We start from the raw sequence: 17,039 nt of genomic DNA, 5'->3' as shown, positions 1-17,039 counted from the left end.
AAAGGTGAAAGTGAAGTCGCTCAGTTGGTCCGACTCTTCGCAACTCCATGGTCTGAAGCCTACCAGGCTCCTCCATCCATGGGATTTTCCAGGCAAGAGTACTGGAGTGGGTTGCCATTTCCTTCTCCAAAGGAAGGCTGGAGGCTGGAACCACAGGCCTCCCAAACTCCTCACCGAGCCACCACCAAGTAAAATATGCTGTTGTGCAGAAAAACTTCCTCTCTGGGACTTGCAGATAATAAAGGCACCTTACAAAAGGGAAGTTGCTAGAATATTGAAGCTTGGTTCTCTGGGTTTTCAAACTACCAGTTTAAGAGGAAATCTTAAGTGCTTTGCACTATCTTGTCTTAAAGAGGTATAAAAACAATGGACAGCATTTTCTTGAAGGCTTAGAGTTGTTAAGAATCTACATCAATGCTGTTGGAGCAGTCTCCCCAGTCCCCATCACTTCAGGCTATGCTGCAGGGGACGGCAAACAGGTGGTAGCCACCTGCAATCCTGATAAACCAGAGATAACCCCAGCTTCTCTTATCCATTCAAGAAAGCATACTGGAAAGTCAGCGAGTAGTAGGCTTACTCCTGGGATAACGTTAAATCCGATGAATATTACTAATTTAAAAACATGACTTCAGCTTCCACACTTTACTTATTATCTACCTTGATCTGATCTGGCAAAGCTCAAACTGGCTGTGACCCAGTTCGTCCAGACACCACAGCTGAGGCCCAGATCATAGCAGAGGCAGGACAGACTGACTGTCCCCCATTTAAATAGCAGTGGGAGCTGTGTATTTGTTCAGAAAGAATTTCTCCCTCTGCTGTCAGTTTTCGTTTTTCTTCACAGTCAACACCTTGCTGTTTTAATTCTATTTAAGTTTACACTCGACTCTCAACTGGCAGCAGCCTCAAATCCCCAGTGGAGTAAAACTACACGGGCTTTTGGGATAGGTGTTTGCCAGTCTCTGGCTACAGAACTTATCTGGCTGTATCTTGGGAAATATTTCTACAAAGCTGCAAGGGTTTGCATAATGAATTCTAAAAGCTTTCCTTTTTCTATGCAAAGTGAAGCTCCAGACTCTAATCCTTAGCAAACCTTTAAAGACTATAAAGTGAGCAAAACTCACCTTTGGCATTTCAGCCTCCTCTTTGCTCAGCCTTGTTTCCAGCCCATAAACCTCAATCTGTTATCTAAATTGGCCCCCACCTCCACCCATAACTGAATGAAAAGATAAAAGAATTATTCCCAAGGATTAAGCTTCGTGATATTCTTAACTGCTGGCCATTTAGCCAATGCATCTGCACCTGCCTGGACTTTGATTACGGCAGGGAAACTTTTCTCTCTCAATCTAAGAAATGTGGGGTTAGAAAGAGCAGAGGGAAGAAAGGTAAAGACAGCTGCCCTAAGACCGGCTGCAACACCATCACCTTCTTCAGAAACATCAGTGTCTCTTCCATCAGAAAAGTGCAGGGTTGACATGAGCAGACGGGACTGCCACTTGTCTCTCCTACGCCCTCCCTTCCCCTCCACCATCCTCTCACCCTCCGCTAGGCTCCAAGTCTCCAGCTACAGCGCTCCAAAGCCCCTTTTCCCTCTGCGCTCTTGGCTCCCCCATGCCACTCTGGGCCAAGACACTTCTATGGGAGCTACAAGCTACCAAGTTATTGCTCTAAATATAGTTTCCAGTCCTAGTATTGCTGACCTTGAGCCCTCTGACCCCCAGGGCCTTCTCCAGGACCATTCAGGCAGATAGTGAAAGTGGGAGAGAGAGAAAGTATACAGTGGGGAACCCCCAGAGTCTGCATTACTGAGGGAAGCTGTGAGCACAGTCCTGGATTTTGGCCTTATAATGTAGGTAAACAACTGAAATACAGTTTGTCCGTTGTGTTAAGGAAAAAACTCAACAGCGATGCTGACTGTGGACAAGAGAATGACTACACTGGAGATCTGGTCTGTTCCAATAAAGTGATACCAATTACAGTCACATGGGTCCTGCTGCCCCATTAATGGATATTTACAATACAGCACCTTCTTGCATAATCCTGAAACATGTCACAGTTACCTACTTAAGTCTCATTTTATTACAGTACTAAACTTGATCCCAGCATACTACTTCCTTGCAGTCGGTTGCTCTTGAATCAAAATCATCTACTTACAACCTTCCAATTAAAAACAATACGGGAATGCAGGCTTAGAAAGGCAAATGTTGCCAGAGATGAGATCTCAAACTAAGAACCGTACATATGAGTAACACAATTCTATTATGATTAATTCCTTCCTGATTTAAAAATAAATATTTTAAATATATGTCTGAAATGGAAGGTCCTTCTAGATCAGGAAGAGTAAATGGATTTCACATCACAGGACTACTTTAATAAAATGATGGCAGATATCTGCTATGCTCCACTGAGGATCCCACAACAGTAAAGAGCAGTGTTCTCAATTGGCCGTGCCCACCGTTGCCAGCTCTAGAAATAACTGGTGTGCCTTCCATGTTCCAGCTCACCCAGTGGCTGCACTGCACATGATCACAAGGGGAAACATAATACAAACTCACCAGAAAAATCTATTGTCAGTTGTGTGTTCTTGCAAGCTACGGTGGGCATTAAGACTCAGATCCAAACTGACTCCAGATGCAGACCATGCAAAATAAAAGTTTCCTGAATTTAAAACTTTTCGAACTTCCGAAATGCGATCCTCGTCCGAAGAATCAACTCGCAGTGATATAAATTCAGTGGAAGTAACTCGGAAAACTTCAGATTCTTGAATTTTTCCAACGGACATACATCCAGTGACTAGGACCAGATAATGTAACATAATATCACCTGCAAAAACCAAAGACTTAATGGGATGGGAAGTCCCAATATTCTACAAACTATTCAAAATTTCTTCCAACTTTCTTCTCGTGTCTCTGCCTTTTAAAATCTGACAGTGTGGTTATTTTAAATTTATCACAGACATATTTAAGTTCACAACTAGATTTTGGCAGAAGTTGGGGGAAAAAAATCCTTGTTTAAATACAGTTAGTATGATGAAACATTTAAACATTAACAGAATAATCTTACATTTATGAAATTATTCCTCTACTTAATCTAAAAGTAAGATTTATCAAAATTTTTAAATGTAGGTGTTATCTTCCCTATCTTTCCTTTATGATTGTAAGAAGTTCAGACAAGACAATGAATTGAGAGTTCTTCATAAACAGTAAGGTTGAAAAAATGGCATTTAAATGTGAACTGCTGCTGCTGTTGCTGCTATGTGAAGAAAACGTCTTTGGTAACAATTTATAAAGTGATTTGGCTGACAAAAACTTTCATAGCGATTTTTTTCAGCTAATTTTGACAAAAATCCTGTGCAGTGAGGTTGAAGGTGAAATTCAGCAGTGGTAAATTGAGCATGTGGGGGCTTGACATGGGCAGAATTGCCCTGCATCTTGGCTTCTCCACTACTTATTACATGAACCAACTTCCTGTGTTAACATATGTAACGTGAGATATCCTCCCTTTAGAAAATAAGATTAAGGGACTTCCCTGGCGGTCCAGGGGTTAAGACTCTGCTTCCAATGCAGGGATCCAAGTTTCGATCCTTGGTCAGGGAACTAAGATCCCACCTGCCACGAGGGGTGGCCAAAAAATAAATAAAAAAAGAAAATGAGATTAAAACAAATCTCATTGGACTGTGAGGATGATCCAGGACAATACTAGTTAAGCGCTCCCAGGTGGCACAGTGGTAAAGAATCTGCCTGCCAATGCGGGAGATGCAAGAGAATCGGGTTTGATCCCTGAGTCGGGAAGATCCCCTGGAGGAGGAAATGGCAAGCCACTCCAGTATTCTTGCCTGAAATCCTATGGACATTAGAGCCTGGTGGGCTACAGTCCACGTCGTCACAAAGAGTCAACATGACTGAGTGACTGAGCACGCACGCACACACAGTGCTTTACGTGTGACAGTCATAACAAATGGCGCATCTCCATTGGACAAGACCAGCACTCCTCAAAGTACGACCCATGAACTAGTCCAGTTACCAGTTCAGTGAGAACAGGTGCTTGCTCCAGAACTGAAAACTGCGTCACTAAGTTCACTATTTGGTTTAGCTGACTTCTTTTTTTTCTCCACAGTAAGACTTTATCAATGAAGGAAGCCATGTGTTGATTTGCATGATGGCGCCAGCTTCTTTTCTCATCCAGACTGCTAACAAAACAGCTCATGGAGTGTAACCTGTCCGTGGGCCACACTCTCAGTCACACTGTTGTAGAACTGGTGATCACAAATGTTACTTTGCAGCCCATGGTGACACTGAATGGCAGATAGGCTCAAGCTGAGATGTTCTGAGTATGAAACAGATGTGTTTTCCACCACAAACCAGGGGAAACAGTGTGTGTTCTAAGACATCTTTCCTTAAGTGCACTGAAGCAAAAAAAGAAAGGGCAATGCGCTTATTTTTCTCTTCTAACAATGTTACTGATCTCTTCAAGTGTTCAGACAGGACGCTGCCTCTGGAATTTAATATCAGGAGAGCATAAGCATGTAGCATGGCTTTTCAGGGAACAATCACCTCAAGGTTAAGAGGCTTCTATACTCACAGATCAAATACAGAGTCTATGAAATCATCTCTATCAATCTTCAAAATTACAAAAACAGAAATGAAAAAATAGATTGAATTGTACTGAATACTTACCAAGATTTAATCGTAAAACACCTAAAAGTCCATAGGCATCTAGAACTTTGGAGTATGTACCCTTGATTGCCTCTTTTTCTGCTGATGCTATAAAAAAAAGAAAAAGCTTTAGTATAAGAAAAAGGACCTGAAACATCAGATTCACTTTAGCTATAAAGCCAGAGTCTACCAAAATCTAAAGTCTGAATCTAAGTCTGATATTCTTAACATAAATGTACTGCATAAAATCTTTTTTCGAACCTGTAACTTTAATAGTTTTTCCCAAAGAAGTAACGTTATTCCAGCACCATCTATTCATGAATCCATCCTCGCCTAATGATCCTGAAGTACCTTTAATAATATTCCTATCTTTTCGAGGTCGCTTTTGAATTTTCTCCACTGTCCCCTTGATCTGTTTAGCTAATCTTAATACGAGGAACACACTGTGTCCTGATATCCCTACAGGAAAACACCCAACTCCTTAACAAGGACTCTTCCAGAATTTAGCCTCAACAGCCCTTCTGCTTCCGTCCTCATTATTCCCCTCCCTCCCCAGCCCAGCACCTTATGCCCCAGTCACATCAGACGCTCACTGTTGCCCAGACATGGCTTCCACGTCTCTGTGCCTTTGCACAGTGATCTGGCTTTCTGCCTGCAAGGCGTGACCCAACTTTTGCCTCTGGCCAAAACTGAACTCACCTTAGAAAAACACAGACACAAAGTCACTTTCTGAAAACCTTTATTTCTCTAAGCACAAGTCTTTCACAGAGCTTCCTCTTCATGTTGCCAAAACATTTAAAATACATTCATCATTTGTCTTTCTCATTAGCCAACCTGTTCCCTGAAGGTGGACCTCGAAGTCTATCTCATTCTTTAATCGCTGACACTTAGGACAGAGCTTGACACATGTAAGACTACTAACGCTTACATTATGAAAGTGAATGGCAATGCTTGACCACAAGAGTCAAGCACAGGGGCAGGGAAATCGTCAGTCTGGCCTTCGTCTGGATTTATTTCTTCTGCTATGACGTGAATGTCATCCACTAACCACTACAACCTACAGAACAATTGCCCTAAGACAGGCTGTGATGGTCATTCTTTTGAGAAAAAACAAAAACAAATCCTGAAGCTTTAAAGGAAAATCTTCTGAGTTCTTAGCAAACACACTTATTACAAATATGACCTTCTAAGGCCTACAAATCTGGAAAGACAGGAGCCTCTTTCTCGTTCCATCCTTTCCTTTCCAGAACTTTCCTTCTTCACTGCCTTCCCTAATCCACAGCCTACCCCATAGCTCCCAGTTCACCTCTCAGATGACTGGCTCACTCCTTATTTACCTTTTATCTCTTGTCCTTTTCCCTTCTCTCATTTCTTCAAGATTTGCACATAAAATACAGTATTAATATAAGTATTCTAATATTATATTCTGATATAGTATCACAGTATTGAATATGTTTTAACAATATGTATGTGTTCCACCTTACAAATGCTTGTAAGCAGATTCTTACAGTCTTCTCTGTTGATCTCTACTGCCAACAAAACAGCCATAGTCTCAGTCTACTGCTTTGCCTAACATCCCATAGTTCAGTGCAGTTCAGTCGCTCAGTCGTGTCTGACTCTTTGCGACCCCATGAATCTCAGCACGCCAGGCCTCCCTGTTCATCACCAACTCCCGGAGTTCACTCAGACTCACGTCCATCGAGCCAGTGATGCCATCCAGCCATCTCATCTTCTGTTGTCCCCTTCTCCTCCTGCCCCCAATTCCTCCCAGCATCAGGGTCTTCTCCAATGAGTCAACTCTTCACATGAGGTGGCCAAAGTACTGGAGTTTCAGCTTTAGCATCATTCCTTCCCAAGAAATCCCAGGGCTGATCTCCTTCAGAATGGACTGCTTGGATCTCCTTGCAGTCCAAGGGACTCTCAAGAGTCTTCTCCAACACCACAGTTTAAAAGCATAATTCTTTGGCGCTCAGCCTTCTTCACAGTCCAACTCTCACATCCATACATGACCACTGGAAAAACCGTAGCCTTGACTAGACGGACCTTAGTTGGCTTTTGAATATGCTATCTAGGTTGGTCATAACTTTTCTTTCAAGGAGTAAGTGTCTTTTAATTTCATGGCTGCAGTCACCATCTGCAGTGATTTTGAAGCCCCAAAAAATAAAAGTCTGACACTGTTTCCCCATCTATTTGCCATGAAGTGATGGGACCAGATGCCATGATCTTCGTTTTCTGAATGTTGAGCTTTAAGCCAACTTTTTCACTCTCCTCTTTCACTTTCATCAAGAGGCTTTTTAGTTCCTCTTCACTTTCTGCCATAAGGGTGGTGTCATCTGCATATCTGAGGTTATTGATATTTCTCCCGGCAATCTTGATTGAAGCTTGTGCTTCTTCCAGTCCAGCGTTTCTCATGATGTACTCTGCATATCAGTTAAATAAGCAGGGTGACAATATACAGCCTTGACATACTCCTTTTCCTATTTGAAACCAGTCTGTTGTTCCATGCCCAGTTCTAACTGTTGCTTCCTGACCTGCATACAGATTTCTCAAGAGGCAGGTCAGGTGGTCTGGTATTCCCATCTCTTTCAGAATTTTCCACAATTTATTGTGATCCACACAAAGGCTTTGGCATAGTCAAGAAAGCAGAAATAGATGTTTTTATGGCACTCTCTTGCTTTTTCCATGATCCAGTGGATGTTGGCAATTTCATCTCTGGTTCCTCTGCTTTTTCTAAAACCAGCTTGAACATCTGAAAGTTCACGGTTCACGTATTGCTGAAGCCTGGCTTGGAGAATTTTGAGCATTACTTTACTAGCATGTGAGATGAGTGCAATTGTGCAGTAGTTTGACATTGCCTTTCTTTGGGACTGGAATGAAAACTGACCTTTTCCAGTCCTGTGGCCACTGCTGAGTTTTCCAAATTTGCTGGCATATTGAGTGCAGCACTTTCACAGCATCATCTTTCAGGATTTGAAATAGCTCAACTGGAATTCCATCACCTCCACTGGCTTTGTTTGTAGTGATGCTTTCTAAGGCCCACTTGACTTCACATTCCGGGATGTCTGGCTCTAGATGAGTGATCACACCGCTGTGATTATCTGGGTCATGAAGATCTTTTCTGTACAGTTCTTCTGTGTATTTTTGCCACCTCTTCTTAAATCTTCTGCTTCTGTTAGATCCATACCATTTCTGTCCTTTATTGAGCCCATCTTTGCATGATGGTATCTCTAATTTTCTTGAAGAGATCTCTAGTCTTTCCTATTCTGTTCTTTTCCTCTGTTTCTTTGCACTGATCGCTGAAGAAGGCTTTCTTATCTCTTCTTGCTATTCTTTGGAACTCTGCATTCAGATGCTTATATCTTTCCTTTTCTCCTTTGCTTTTCGCCTCTCTTCTTTTCACAGCTATTTGTAAGGCCTCCCCAGACAGCCATTTTGCTTTTTTGCATTTATTTTCCATGGGGATGGTCTTGATCCCTGTCTCCTGTACAATGTCATGAACCTCATTCCATAGTTCATCAGGCACTCTATCTATCAGATCTAGACCCTTAAATCTATTTCTCACTTCCACTGTATGATCATAAGGGATTTGATTTAGGTCATACCTGTATGGTCTAGTGGTTTTCCCTACTTTCTTCAATTTAAGTCTGAATTTGGTAATAAGCAGTTCACGATCTGAGCCACAGTCAGCTCCTGGTCTTGTTTTTGCTGACTGTACAGAGATTCTCCATCTTTGGCTGCAGAGAATATAATCAATCTGATTTCGGTGTTGACCATCTGGTGATGTCCATGTGTAGTCTTCTCTTGTGTTGTTGGAAGAGGGTGTTTGCTATGACCAGTGCATTTTCTTGGTTAAACTCTATTAGTCTTTGCCCTGCTTCATTCCACATTCCAAGGCCAAATTTGCCTGTTACTCCAGGTGTTTCTTGACTTCCTACTTTTGCATTCCAGTCCCCTATAATGAAAAGGACATCTTTTTTGGGTGTTAGTTCTAAAAGATCTTGTAGGTCTTCATAAAACCATTCAACTTCAGTTTCTTCAGCATTACTGGTTGGGGCATACACTTGGATTACTGTGATATTGAATGGTTTGCCTTGGAAATGAACAGAGATCATTCTGTTGTTTTTGAGACTGCATCCAAGCACTGCATTTCAGACTCTTTTGTTGACCATGATGGCTACTCCATTTCTACTGAGGGATTCCTGCCCGCAGTAGTAGATATAATGGTCATCTGAGTTAAATTCACCCACTCCAGTCCCTTTTAGTTCGCTGATTCCTAGAATGTCGACATTCACTCTTGCTATCTCTTGTTTGACCACTTCGAATTTGCCTTGATTCATGGACCTGACATTCCAGGTTCCTATGCAATATTGCTCTTTACAGCATCAGACCTTGCTTCTATCACCAGTCACATCCACAACTGGGTATTGTTTTTGCTTTGGCTCCATCCCTTCATTCTTTCTGGAGTTATTTCTCCACTGATCTCCAGTAGCGTGTTGGGTACCTACTGACGTGGGGAGTTCCTCTTTCAGTATCCTATCATTTTGCCTTTTCCTACTGTTCATGGGGTTCTCAAGGCAAGAATACTGAAGTGGTTTGCCATGTATTCTGCATTAAAGCTCTTTGCTTTGTCTCGAAGCTCGTCTCCAGGGTTCTCCAGACAGCTCATCTTCCCTGCCTGCCTCACCTCTTTTCAGACCATTGACTCTTAGACTTCTTCCTGGTTACCCTACTTGTGCTGTTGAATGAGCTGCGCTCTGCTAGTTGGCAGCAGAGGCTAAGACTGAATGGTGTTCCAGTGGCTAAGACTCCTAAGCTCCCAATGCAGGGGGCCGGGGATCGATTCCTGGTCAGAGAACTAGATCCCATGTGGGGCAACCAAAAGTTCATGTGCGGCAACTAAAGATCTGGAATGCTGCAGCCAAATAAATAAATAAATATGAAAAAAAGACTGAGTCAATCACTCAATTACCTGATGATGTCACAGTTCTTTAGTATGCTCTTTACTGTGGTGGGCCTTTATCTTTATCAAACCACCTGTATGAAGTAAGGGAGTGAGGACGATTTCACCAAGCCATTAAAGTTATGGGGATGTGAATTTCAGTCTTCATTCCTAGAGTCCTACCATTATTATTTGTTACACTATATATTTATAGAAGTTACTCCTAACATTCAATGACAAGGAACAGAGTTAGAAAATATCACAACACAATTTTTAATTTTAAAGTAACACAGGAACCCCTTCTCTCACATCTTGCCTTGTTACAATTACAAAATGTACAAAAGCAAACCTTAGAGAGGCCTGTTATTTCTTTGATGATAGAAGGCATGGTTTCCAGGGCAAATACTATTCTAGAGTTTACACGTTATATACATTTCAAACACTCCCACTAGTAGAGTAATATAGAAATTACCAGATATATCTATCAGTTTTATCACCAACCATTTAGGTTCAAATACCAGTAATAGGGTTAAAAAGAAAATATATTTTTAGTGTTAAGTCATCACTTTCCGTCTGGAGACGGAAATGGCCACCCACTTCAGTACTTTTGCCGGGAAAGTCCCATGGACACAGGAACCTGGTGGGCTACAGTTCATGGGATCACAAAGAGTCAGACATGCCCAAACAACTAAGCATACACCTTCCCTTAGAAAAGACAAAGTCATTCTATAACTTAAATTACCATGTAACAAAATCTGCTCTCTTCTAATAATGCATAATAATTACCTTTTCAATAACTGTGCTCCAAATACATGAATCTACCCTGTTTTTCAGGCCCAGTGAAGACCCATCTATTAGACTGTCACCCGATTCAAACATGTGAACAAATGTCGTGCTGTTCAGGGAACAGGACACACACACAAACGTACACAATTTAAATTAAAGTGTATATTCTTAACTAAAATAATGATAGAGGAAAGAAAAACGATTCAAACAATACATGAGATGTCATTTTCCCTGTCAGGAATTTTTTGGTTTCTTCTCAAAATATTAAATGAAATTTTAAATTACTTTTTAGAGTGACAAATATTTGACAGGAAGGAACAGGCTTGGGGAGGTTACTAATTTACTACCCTGCTATACTCCAACAGTCAGAGAAGGCAGCTTCATGAGGGAAGGGGCTTTGTCTAGTCCACTGGCCTGTGCCCGGTGGGCTAGCTCAGTGCCTGGCACCCAGGAGGAGTTCAGTAATTTATGTTCAGTGAACTGGTGAAGGCGATTTCAGAACCATATGAACATTTACCTCTAGATCCTTCCAAATTTATAAAAGAAAACCTGTGTTTCCTTCTCAAATATCTTTACTCAAAAGGACAGTAGATGATTACCTGTTGTTTCATTTATGCTTCAAAGGTGTGGGGTAGAATGGAAGGAGGTCCTTCGCAGGCTGTGAGTCCAGGGAGAGTAAGAAGGTGTCCCTGCTCATGGAGTTGAAGCCACAGGTGGGGAAAGAAAGACTCCATTTGAGGGGAGAGGCAGTGGGCAGGAGGTGATGAAGTCTGAGTGGAGTGAGGAGCGTAGTGTCCACCCAGGGATGGTGGGAATGGCCTGCGACAGGATGCTGAAGCTTGAGAGAGTAGAGAGGGTATAGTGCGTAGGACGGAGGCTCCAAGCAGGGTGCTGGAGCCCCGGTGGGGCAAAGAAGCCACCCATGGGGTGGAGGAGGCTGTGGTGGCAACAGGAGAGTGGTTGGTTACACACAGAGGGACAGCCAAGAATCACGGAGCAGGTTTCTCACTGTCAGAGAAGGGCAGTACCAACACAGAGAGAAAGCCAGAAAGGACACTGTGGTGCTGACTGGAGCTGGAGTCACCACTGTGGACTCAGTTTTCTAGAGAGACAGACAAAGACAGAAATGGGTGGGCACAATTATACTTTCACACACATAGACCCACTTGTGCTCAGTCGTGTCTGACTCTTTGCGACCTGTGAACTATAGCCCACCAGGCTCCGCTGTCCACAGGGTTTTCTGCTAAGAATACTGGAGTGGGTTGACATTTCCTCCTCCAGGGGATCTTCCAGGGATCAAATCCTCACTTCCTGTGTCTCCTGCCCTGCAGGCGGATTATTCACCACTGAGGCAGGGGGAGACCCTTGCATAGACATACATGCTTACACATTTTCCTTCACTATCAATTGACAGGACCTGTGATCAGCAATACTCAAAAACAGACAACACAGTCAGCACTCAGATCTTGCTTTCTAATACATTCTCCACTAAAAGGAACTAGGACTCTATGGAGAAATGCCTGATTCCAGGAGAACGGCAGGGACAAGACAAGGCTAGAACAAATCTTTGTGCCAGAAAGTACAGGAGTGTTCAAAGAACAATGAAGGCACGTCACAAAAATACAGAAGCCAGCCTAAAGCAGCTTCTTCTACTGGCAAAATTTGGGACAATTTGAGCATCAAGACAAGTTTTAAGAGTAACAGATTATAAATCCCTGAATAAACCCATAAACTTAAAGTTTGAAGAGCAATGGGATCATACACAGTCTCAAAATACCCCACCTTCAAACACTTATTAATTATAAAGGAAAAAAGAGCTGGCCAGCAACGCCTGGCAGATACCACATCAACACAAGTTATCAAAGTGAACACCAACAGTAAATGGGACAAGTCAACACTGTGTCAGCTGACAGGATACAATGAAAAGCACACTGCTCTGTAATATTCCTGCCAACACCACATGACTCTGAACAGGAAGAACCATCAGACAAATTCTGAGTGAGGGACATTTCTACCAAACAACTGGCCCTCATCTTCAAAAGCCATAACATGTTACGGTCATAAATGTCAAAGACTGGGAAACTTCTCCACATCTAAGGATACTAAAGAGACATGGTAACTAAATATAATATACACAATCCAACTGGATCTTTTTGCTATGAAAGATATTGTTCAGACAACTAATGAACTAAAATAGAGTCTGAGGATTAGACAGCAGGTACCAATGTTCATTTTTTGACGGTTACCTGGTAGTTATGCAGGAGAATGCCTTTCTAGGAAATATTACAATAAAGCATTTAGGGGTAACAGATAAACCCTGTTTACCTCATGTTAGCAACTTAGTAGCCTCAAATAGTTCAAAAAAAAAAAAGTTCTTTTGTGCTGAACTTCAACTTTTCCATACATGTAACATTATTTAATGTTTTTTTAATTTTAATGTAGCCAGCAAAAACAGCTGTTAGAAATACATGTGCATATTCCTAAATTAAGAAGTCTGTATCTCTAAATGGCATTAAGATAATTACTTATAATACAATTTTATTTCCTTCTCATATATGTATTTTTTAACTGAGGGGAAAAAAAAGTTTCCCACATTTTATGAAACTCTATGAAATACTGAGAAATATATAATTAGGAGGGACCTGACTAAATTATTGTTCCATTTCTGATTATTTAATTTCTAGAAAACAATTTGAGAATCTCTACTATAAAAGAGATCACTTAAAATAGGAAAGCCATAACACTTTAAAATAATGTGTATAACCTTTAGATAAAATGCAGCGTTTGTCACGACTTTACTCAGTCCATCCCCATCTTTCTTGTCTGCTTAACACTCTACCCTCGCATCCCAGCTTCAGCCAAAACCAGTATGTGCTCGCCTCCTACAGGCTCTGTGTTCTCCCCCCGCAACCTTTTCCTTGTTCACAGCGTTCTTTCTATCCTGAATACTTGTTAGTCACTGGTCTATCTGGCTGTGCTGGGTCTTCGTTGCTGCAAAGGCTTTCCTCTAGTTGGGGCGAGTGGGGCCACCCTGCAGTTGTGGTGCGCAGGCTGCTATAGAGGTGACTTCTCTTGCTGCGGAGCCCAGGCTCTAGGCGCACTGGCTCAGTAGCTGCGACCCGCAGGCTCCAAAGCACAGGCTCAGCAGACGTGGCGCACAGGCTTAGCTGCTCCTCAGCATGTGGGATCTTCCCAGATCGGGGCTCAAAACTGGTCTGCCGCACTGACAGGCAGAGTCTTTACCACTGAGCCACCAGGGAAGCCCGTCACCTTTCAGTACCTAAGCAAAAATGCTGCTTTCTTCCTAAAGTTTTCCCTGCGTACTCTGGCTGGAAGGAAATCTCTTGTCTACTAATAGCAACAGAAACTAGGTCTTACTGATTTATATCTCAACACGATAACCACCTAACCCAGAGCCTCTGAATACTGCAACTGTTGACTAGATTTTCATCTAACAGAAAAAAAAAAATTGAGAGGAACATTTCCTCTGAACTATCTGAGGCACTGTTCCCTGGGCTGCAGTCCTCATTTTGAAACAAATAAAACTTAGCTCGCAAGAAAAAAAAAAAAAGAGGTTTGGGCGTAAAAGGGAATGGTTTGCTAATTTTAAAATAATATGCAAAGAAGATAAACATTACATCTTACCACTGATAGCATTTGAAAACCTTCATCATTGAAGTTTAACAATTCCTCACAGTAAAGTGTGGAAATTTCTGAATGTGATGTCTGTGGTGAGGGGTGAAGCAGAGGTGGGAAAGATGGGCACCGTTAGATGACTGCAAACCAGGATCTATGCTGTGGAGCACATTCAGTGGCAGAGGGGGCAGAGAGCTCAGAGGAAACTGAGAGGAGGAGCAGAGCTCAAAGTCCAGGAAGCGAATTGGTGCAGACGTTCAGGCCGCTCATTCTCCAGGAAGTGCTGTCTTGCTGATAACAAGGTTCTCCACTGTGCTTTCCATGAGGCAAACAGACTGCTTTTTGTAAGAGAGGTGTTTTTTTCTCCCCTTTCCTCTTCATGTTGTTGCTATTAAACAAAAGAAATGCTAGGAAAGTCAAGCCTTCCTTTTTACAAGTGACTGGTTTCTAACCACAAGTAGGTATGAATGAATGGCCAAGAAGCCCATTGTTTTCCAAGTCCTTGTGAGCCAATCAGGATCTTGAGCAGTTCAGCTGAAGTAAGAAGGCCCCACCTCTTCAGCTCACACATTAAGCAAGGAAGGTAAGTCAGAGCCCTGTTTCTGAAGTTACTGCTATGACACCTCGGGCGTCAACGGTATGTAACTCCATTCTTACTTTCCTTATTTTAAAAGGAAAAACTTGGGACTTCCCTGGTGGTTCAGTGGTTAAGACTCTGTGTTTCCAATGCAGCGGGGCACAGGTTCAATCACGCATTGGGGAACTAAGATTCCACAAGCCATGTGGCCATAAATAAATTAAAAAAAATTTTTTTAAAGGCAAAACTTTTCTTCTCATGTTTGAAACAATCTTTCATTCATGCTTTAAATCTTAGTCTTCACTCTAAATACAAATGTGCATTTTCAGAGAACACAGAGCTACCTTCACTGTAAATTTATAACTTTAGTTACATTTTTAAATATAATCTCGTATCATTAGGGTTGATTATCTGAAGGCCCTAGGATTCTATTCCTACTGAATATGCCAACAGGAATCAGGTCACAGAAAAGAATTTAAAGCAAATAAAATATGTGCTATAAACACGTACTCTCCAAAAAATATTTAAGGATGAAATATATTGCTAATATTCTGTCATAAATCTTTTGCTTATTTCTCATACAAAAACAGTCCTTTTCATGCTGATGGTGGTTCCCAGGTGACTCAGTGGTTGTGGCCTCGCAGTCTGGCACATGGATGGAACTTGTGTCCCCTGCATTGGCAGGCGAACTCTTCACCACTGAGCCACCAGGGGAGCCCCCTGTCAAAGTCATAGTTGGAAGACCATAAGCTTGCCTTCAGAGGAGTAGTTAGGAAGTATTTAAAACTACCAAAGCCATGAGCTAGTGATGTCCTACAACTGTAGTCATTACCTTCACTCCGAGGGTGTTTCACGGTTTTTGGATTGAACAAATTAATGTCTGAAGGTAGGCCTAATCTACATTTCCTATTTAAGCTACAGGAAAGTAATGAAAATAGAAGCTATAAACCTATATACAGCTTTATAGACTCTTTGATTTCTTTACAGACTACAGAAAACACTCAGTGTATAAATACTTCAATTGTTCTCTATCAAAATTTAACCTCCCAATTATTTTCTATCACAATATTCAACACCTTTTCTGTTCGACTGGCTTACTTTTATGGTACTATGTCATATGACATGACTGGCATTACTCAGCATTGTTGGTGTTATACCTCTCTTTTCAAATGAGAATTTATGGCAAATAATGAAACACAGGTATGCAGAAAAACAAGTATTGTATACCAACACATATATATGGGATCCAGAAAGATAGTACTGATGAACCTATTTGCAGAGCAGCAATGCAGACACAGACACTGAGAACAGACTGATGGACACGGCTGTGGGGAGGAAGGAGAGGTTGAGATGTATGGAGAGAGTAACATGGAACATATGTTACCATATGCAAAATAGAGAGCCAATGGGAATTTGCTGTATGACGCAGGGAACTGAAACTGGAGCTCAGTAACAACCTAGAAGGGTGGCGGGGGAGGGAGGTGGGAGCGATGCTCAAGTGGGAGGGGACATGGGTAAACCTACGGCTGATTCAGGCTGATATTTGGTAGAAACCAACACAATATTATAAAGCAATGATCTTTCAACTGAAATTAAATAAACTTTAAAAAAAGATCAGGTACAGAAATTCAGATGAAAACAATCATACACCTATTTCTTGACTTTCGTGAGTTATGAGGATAAATAGAGGCTTAATAAACAGGATAATTGTGACATGGTGGTCACACCCGCCTTGCTAACTCCACCATCTGAACGCAAAGAAGCAAAATTAGATCATATTATCTAAGATCATCAGACAATTTAAAATGTCATTTCTTGAACCTGCAAGGACTTCCTTTTTCCTCTTGCGGGGATGGCATGTAGAGGCATTCAGGATGGCGCAGCATCTGACATACCATCGTAGGCTGTCCTACAATATCGCCTCTAACAAAACCAGGCTGTCCCGAACCCCTGGTAACAGAATTGTTTACCTTTATACCAAGAAGGTTGGGAAAGCACCAAAATCTGCATGTGGTGTGTGTCCAGGCTGACTTAGAGGTGTTCGTGCTGTGAGACCTAAAGTTCTCATGAGGTTGTCTAAAACAAAGAAACATGTCAGCCAAGCCTATGGTGGTTCCATGTGTGCTAAACGTGTCCGTGACAGAATCAAGCACACTTTCCTTACTGAGGAGCAGATCGTTGTGGAAGTGTTGAAAGCACAAGCACAAGCAGAGTCAGAAAGCTAAATAAAAAATGAAGCATTTTTGAGTAATAAAAAAAATTGTCATTTCTTTAAAAACTTACATGGTATTTCTGAAGATTACATTTAAATGTAGATTCCTCTAACTTCTGATGAATTACAATGTGAAAAGTTAAGTCGCTCAGTCGTGTCCGACTCTTTGCAACCCCATGGACTGTAGCCCACCAGGCTCCTCCGTCCATGGGATTCTCCAGGCAAGAATACTGGAGT

General features: G+C 41.8%; 1 protein-coding gene and 1 pseudogene across 13 annotated transcripts in view; one reads left to right on the top strand and one right to left on the bottom strand.

Annotated features, from left to right (window-relative positions):
• SYNJ1 (synaptojanin 1) overlaps positions 1 to 17,039 on the bottom strand; it is a 94,500-nt gene that overhangs the window by 62,141 nt on the left and 15,320 nt on the right. For all 13 annotated transcript variants that reach the window (XM_018047095.1, XM_018047483.1, XM_018047148.1 and 10 more), the window contains exons 3-4: positions 4,674 to 4,760; positions 2,553 to 2,820 (exon numbers count right to left, since the gene is read on the bottom strand). In XM_018047095.1, the coding sequence (XP_017902584.1) occupies positions 2,553 to 2,820; positions 4,674 to 4,760 (355 nt within the window). The remainder of the gene's footprint in view (positions 1 to 2,552; positions 2,821 to 4,673; positions 4,761 to 17,039) is intronic.
• LOC102190169 lies at positions 16,450 to 16,830 on the top strand (annotated as a pseudogene).

This window comes from Capra hircus, chromosome 1, assembly GCF_001704415.2.
Source record: "Capra hircus breed San Clemente chromosome 1, ASM170441v1, whole genome shotgun sequence".
Taxonomy (NCBI): Eukaryota; Metazoa; Chordata; class Mammalia; order Artiodactyla; family Bovidae; genus Capra; species Capra hircus.
Note: the sequence above shows the minus strand (reverse complement) of the source record. Positions and strands in the feature narration are given on the sequence as shown.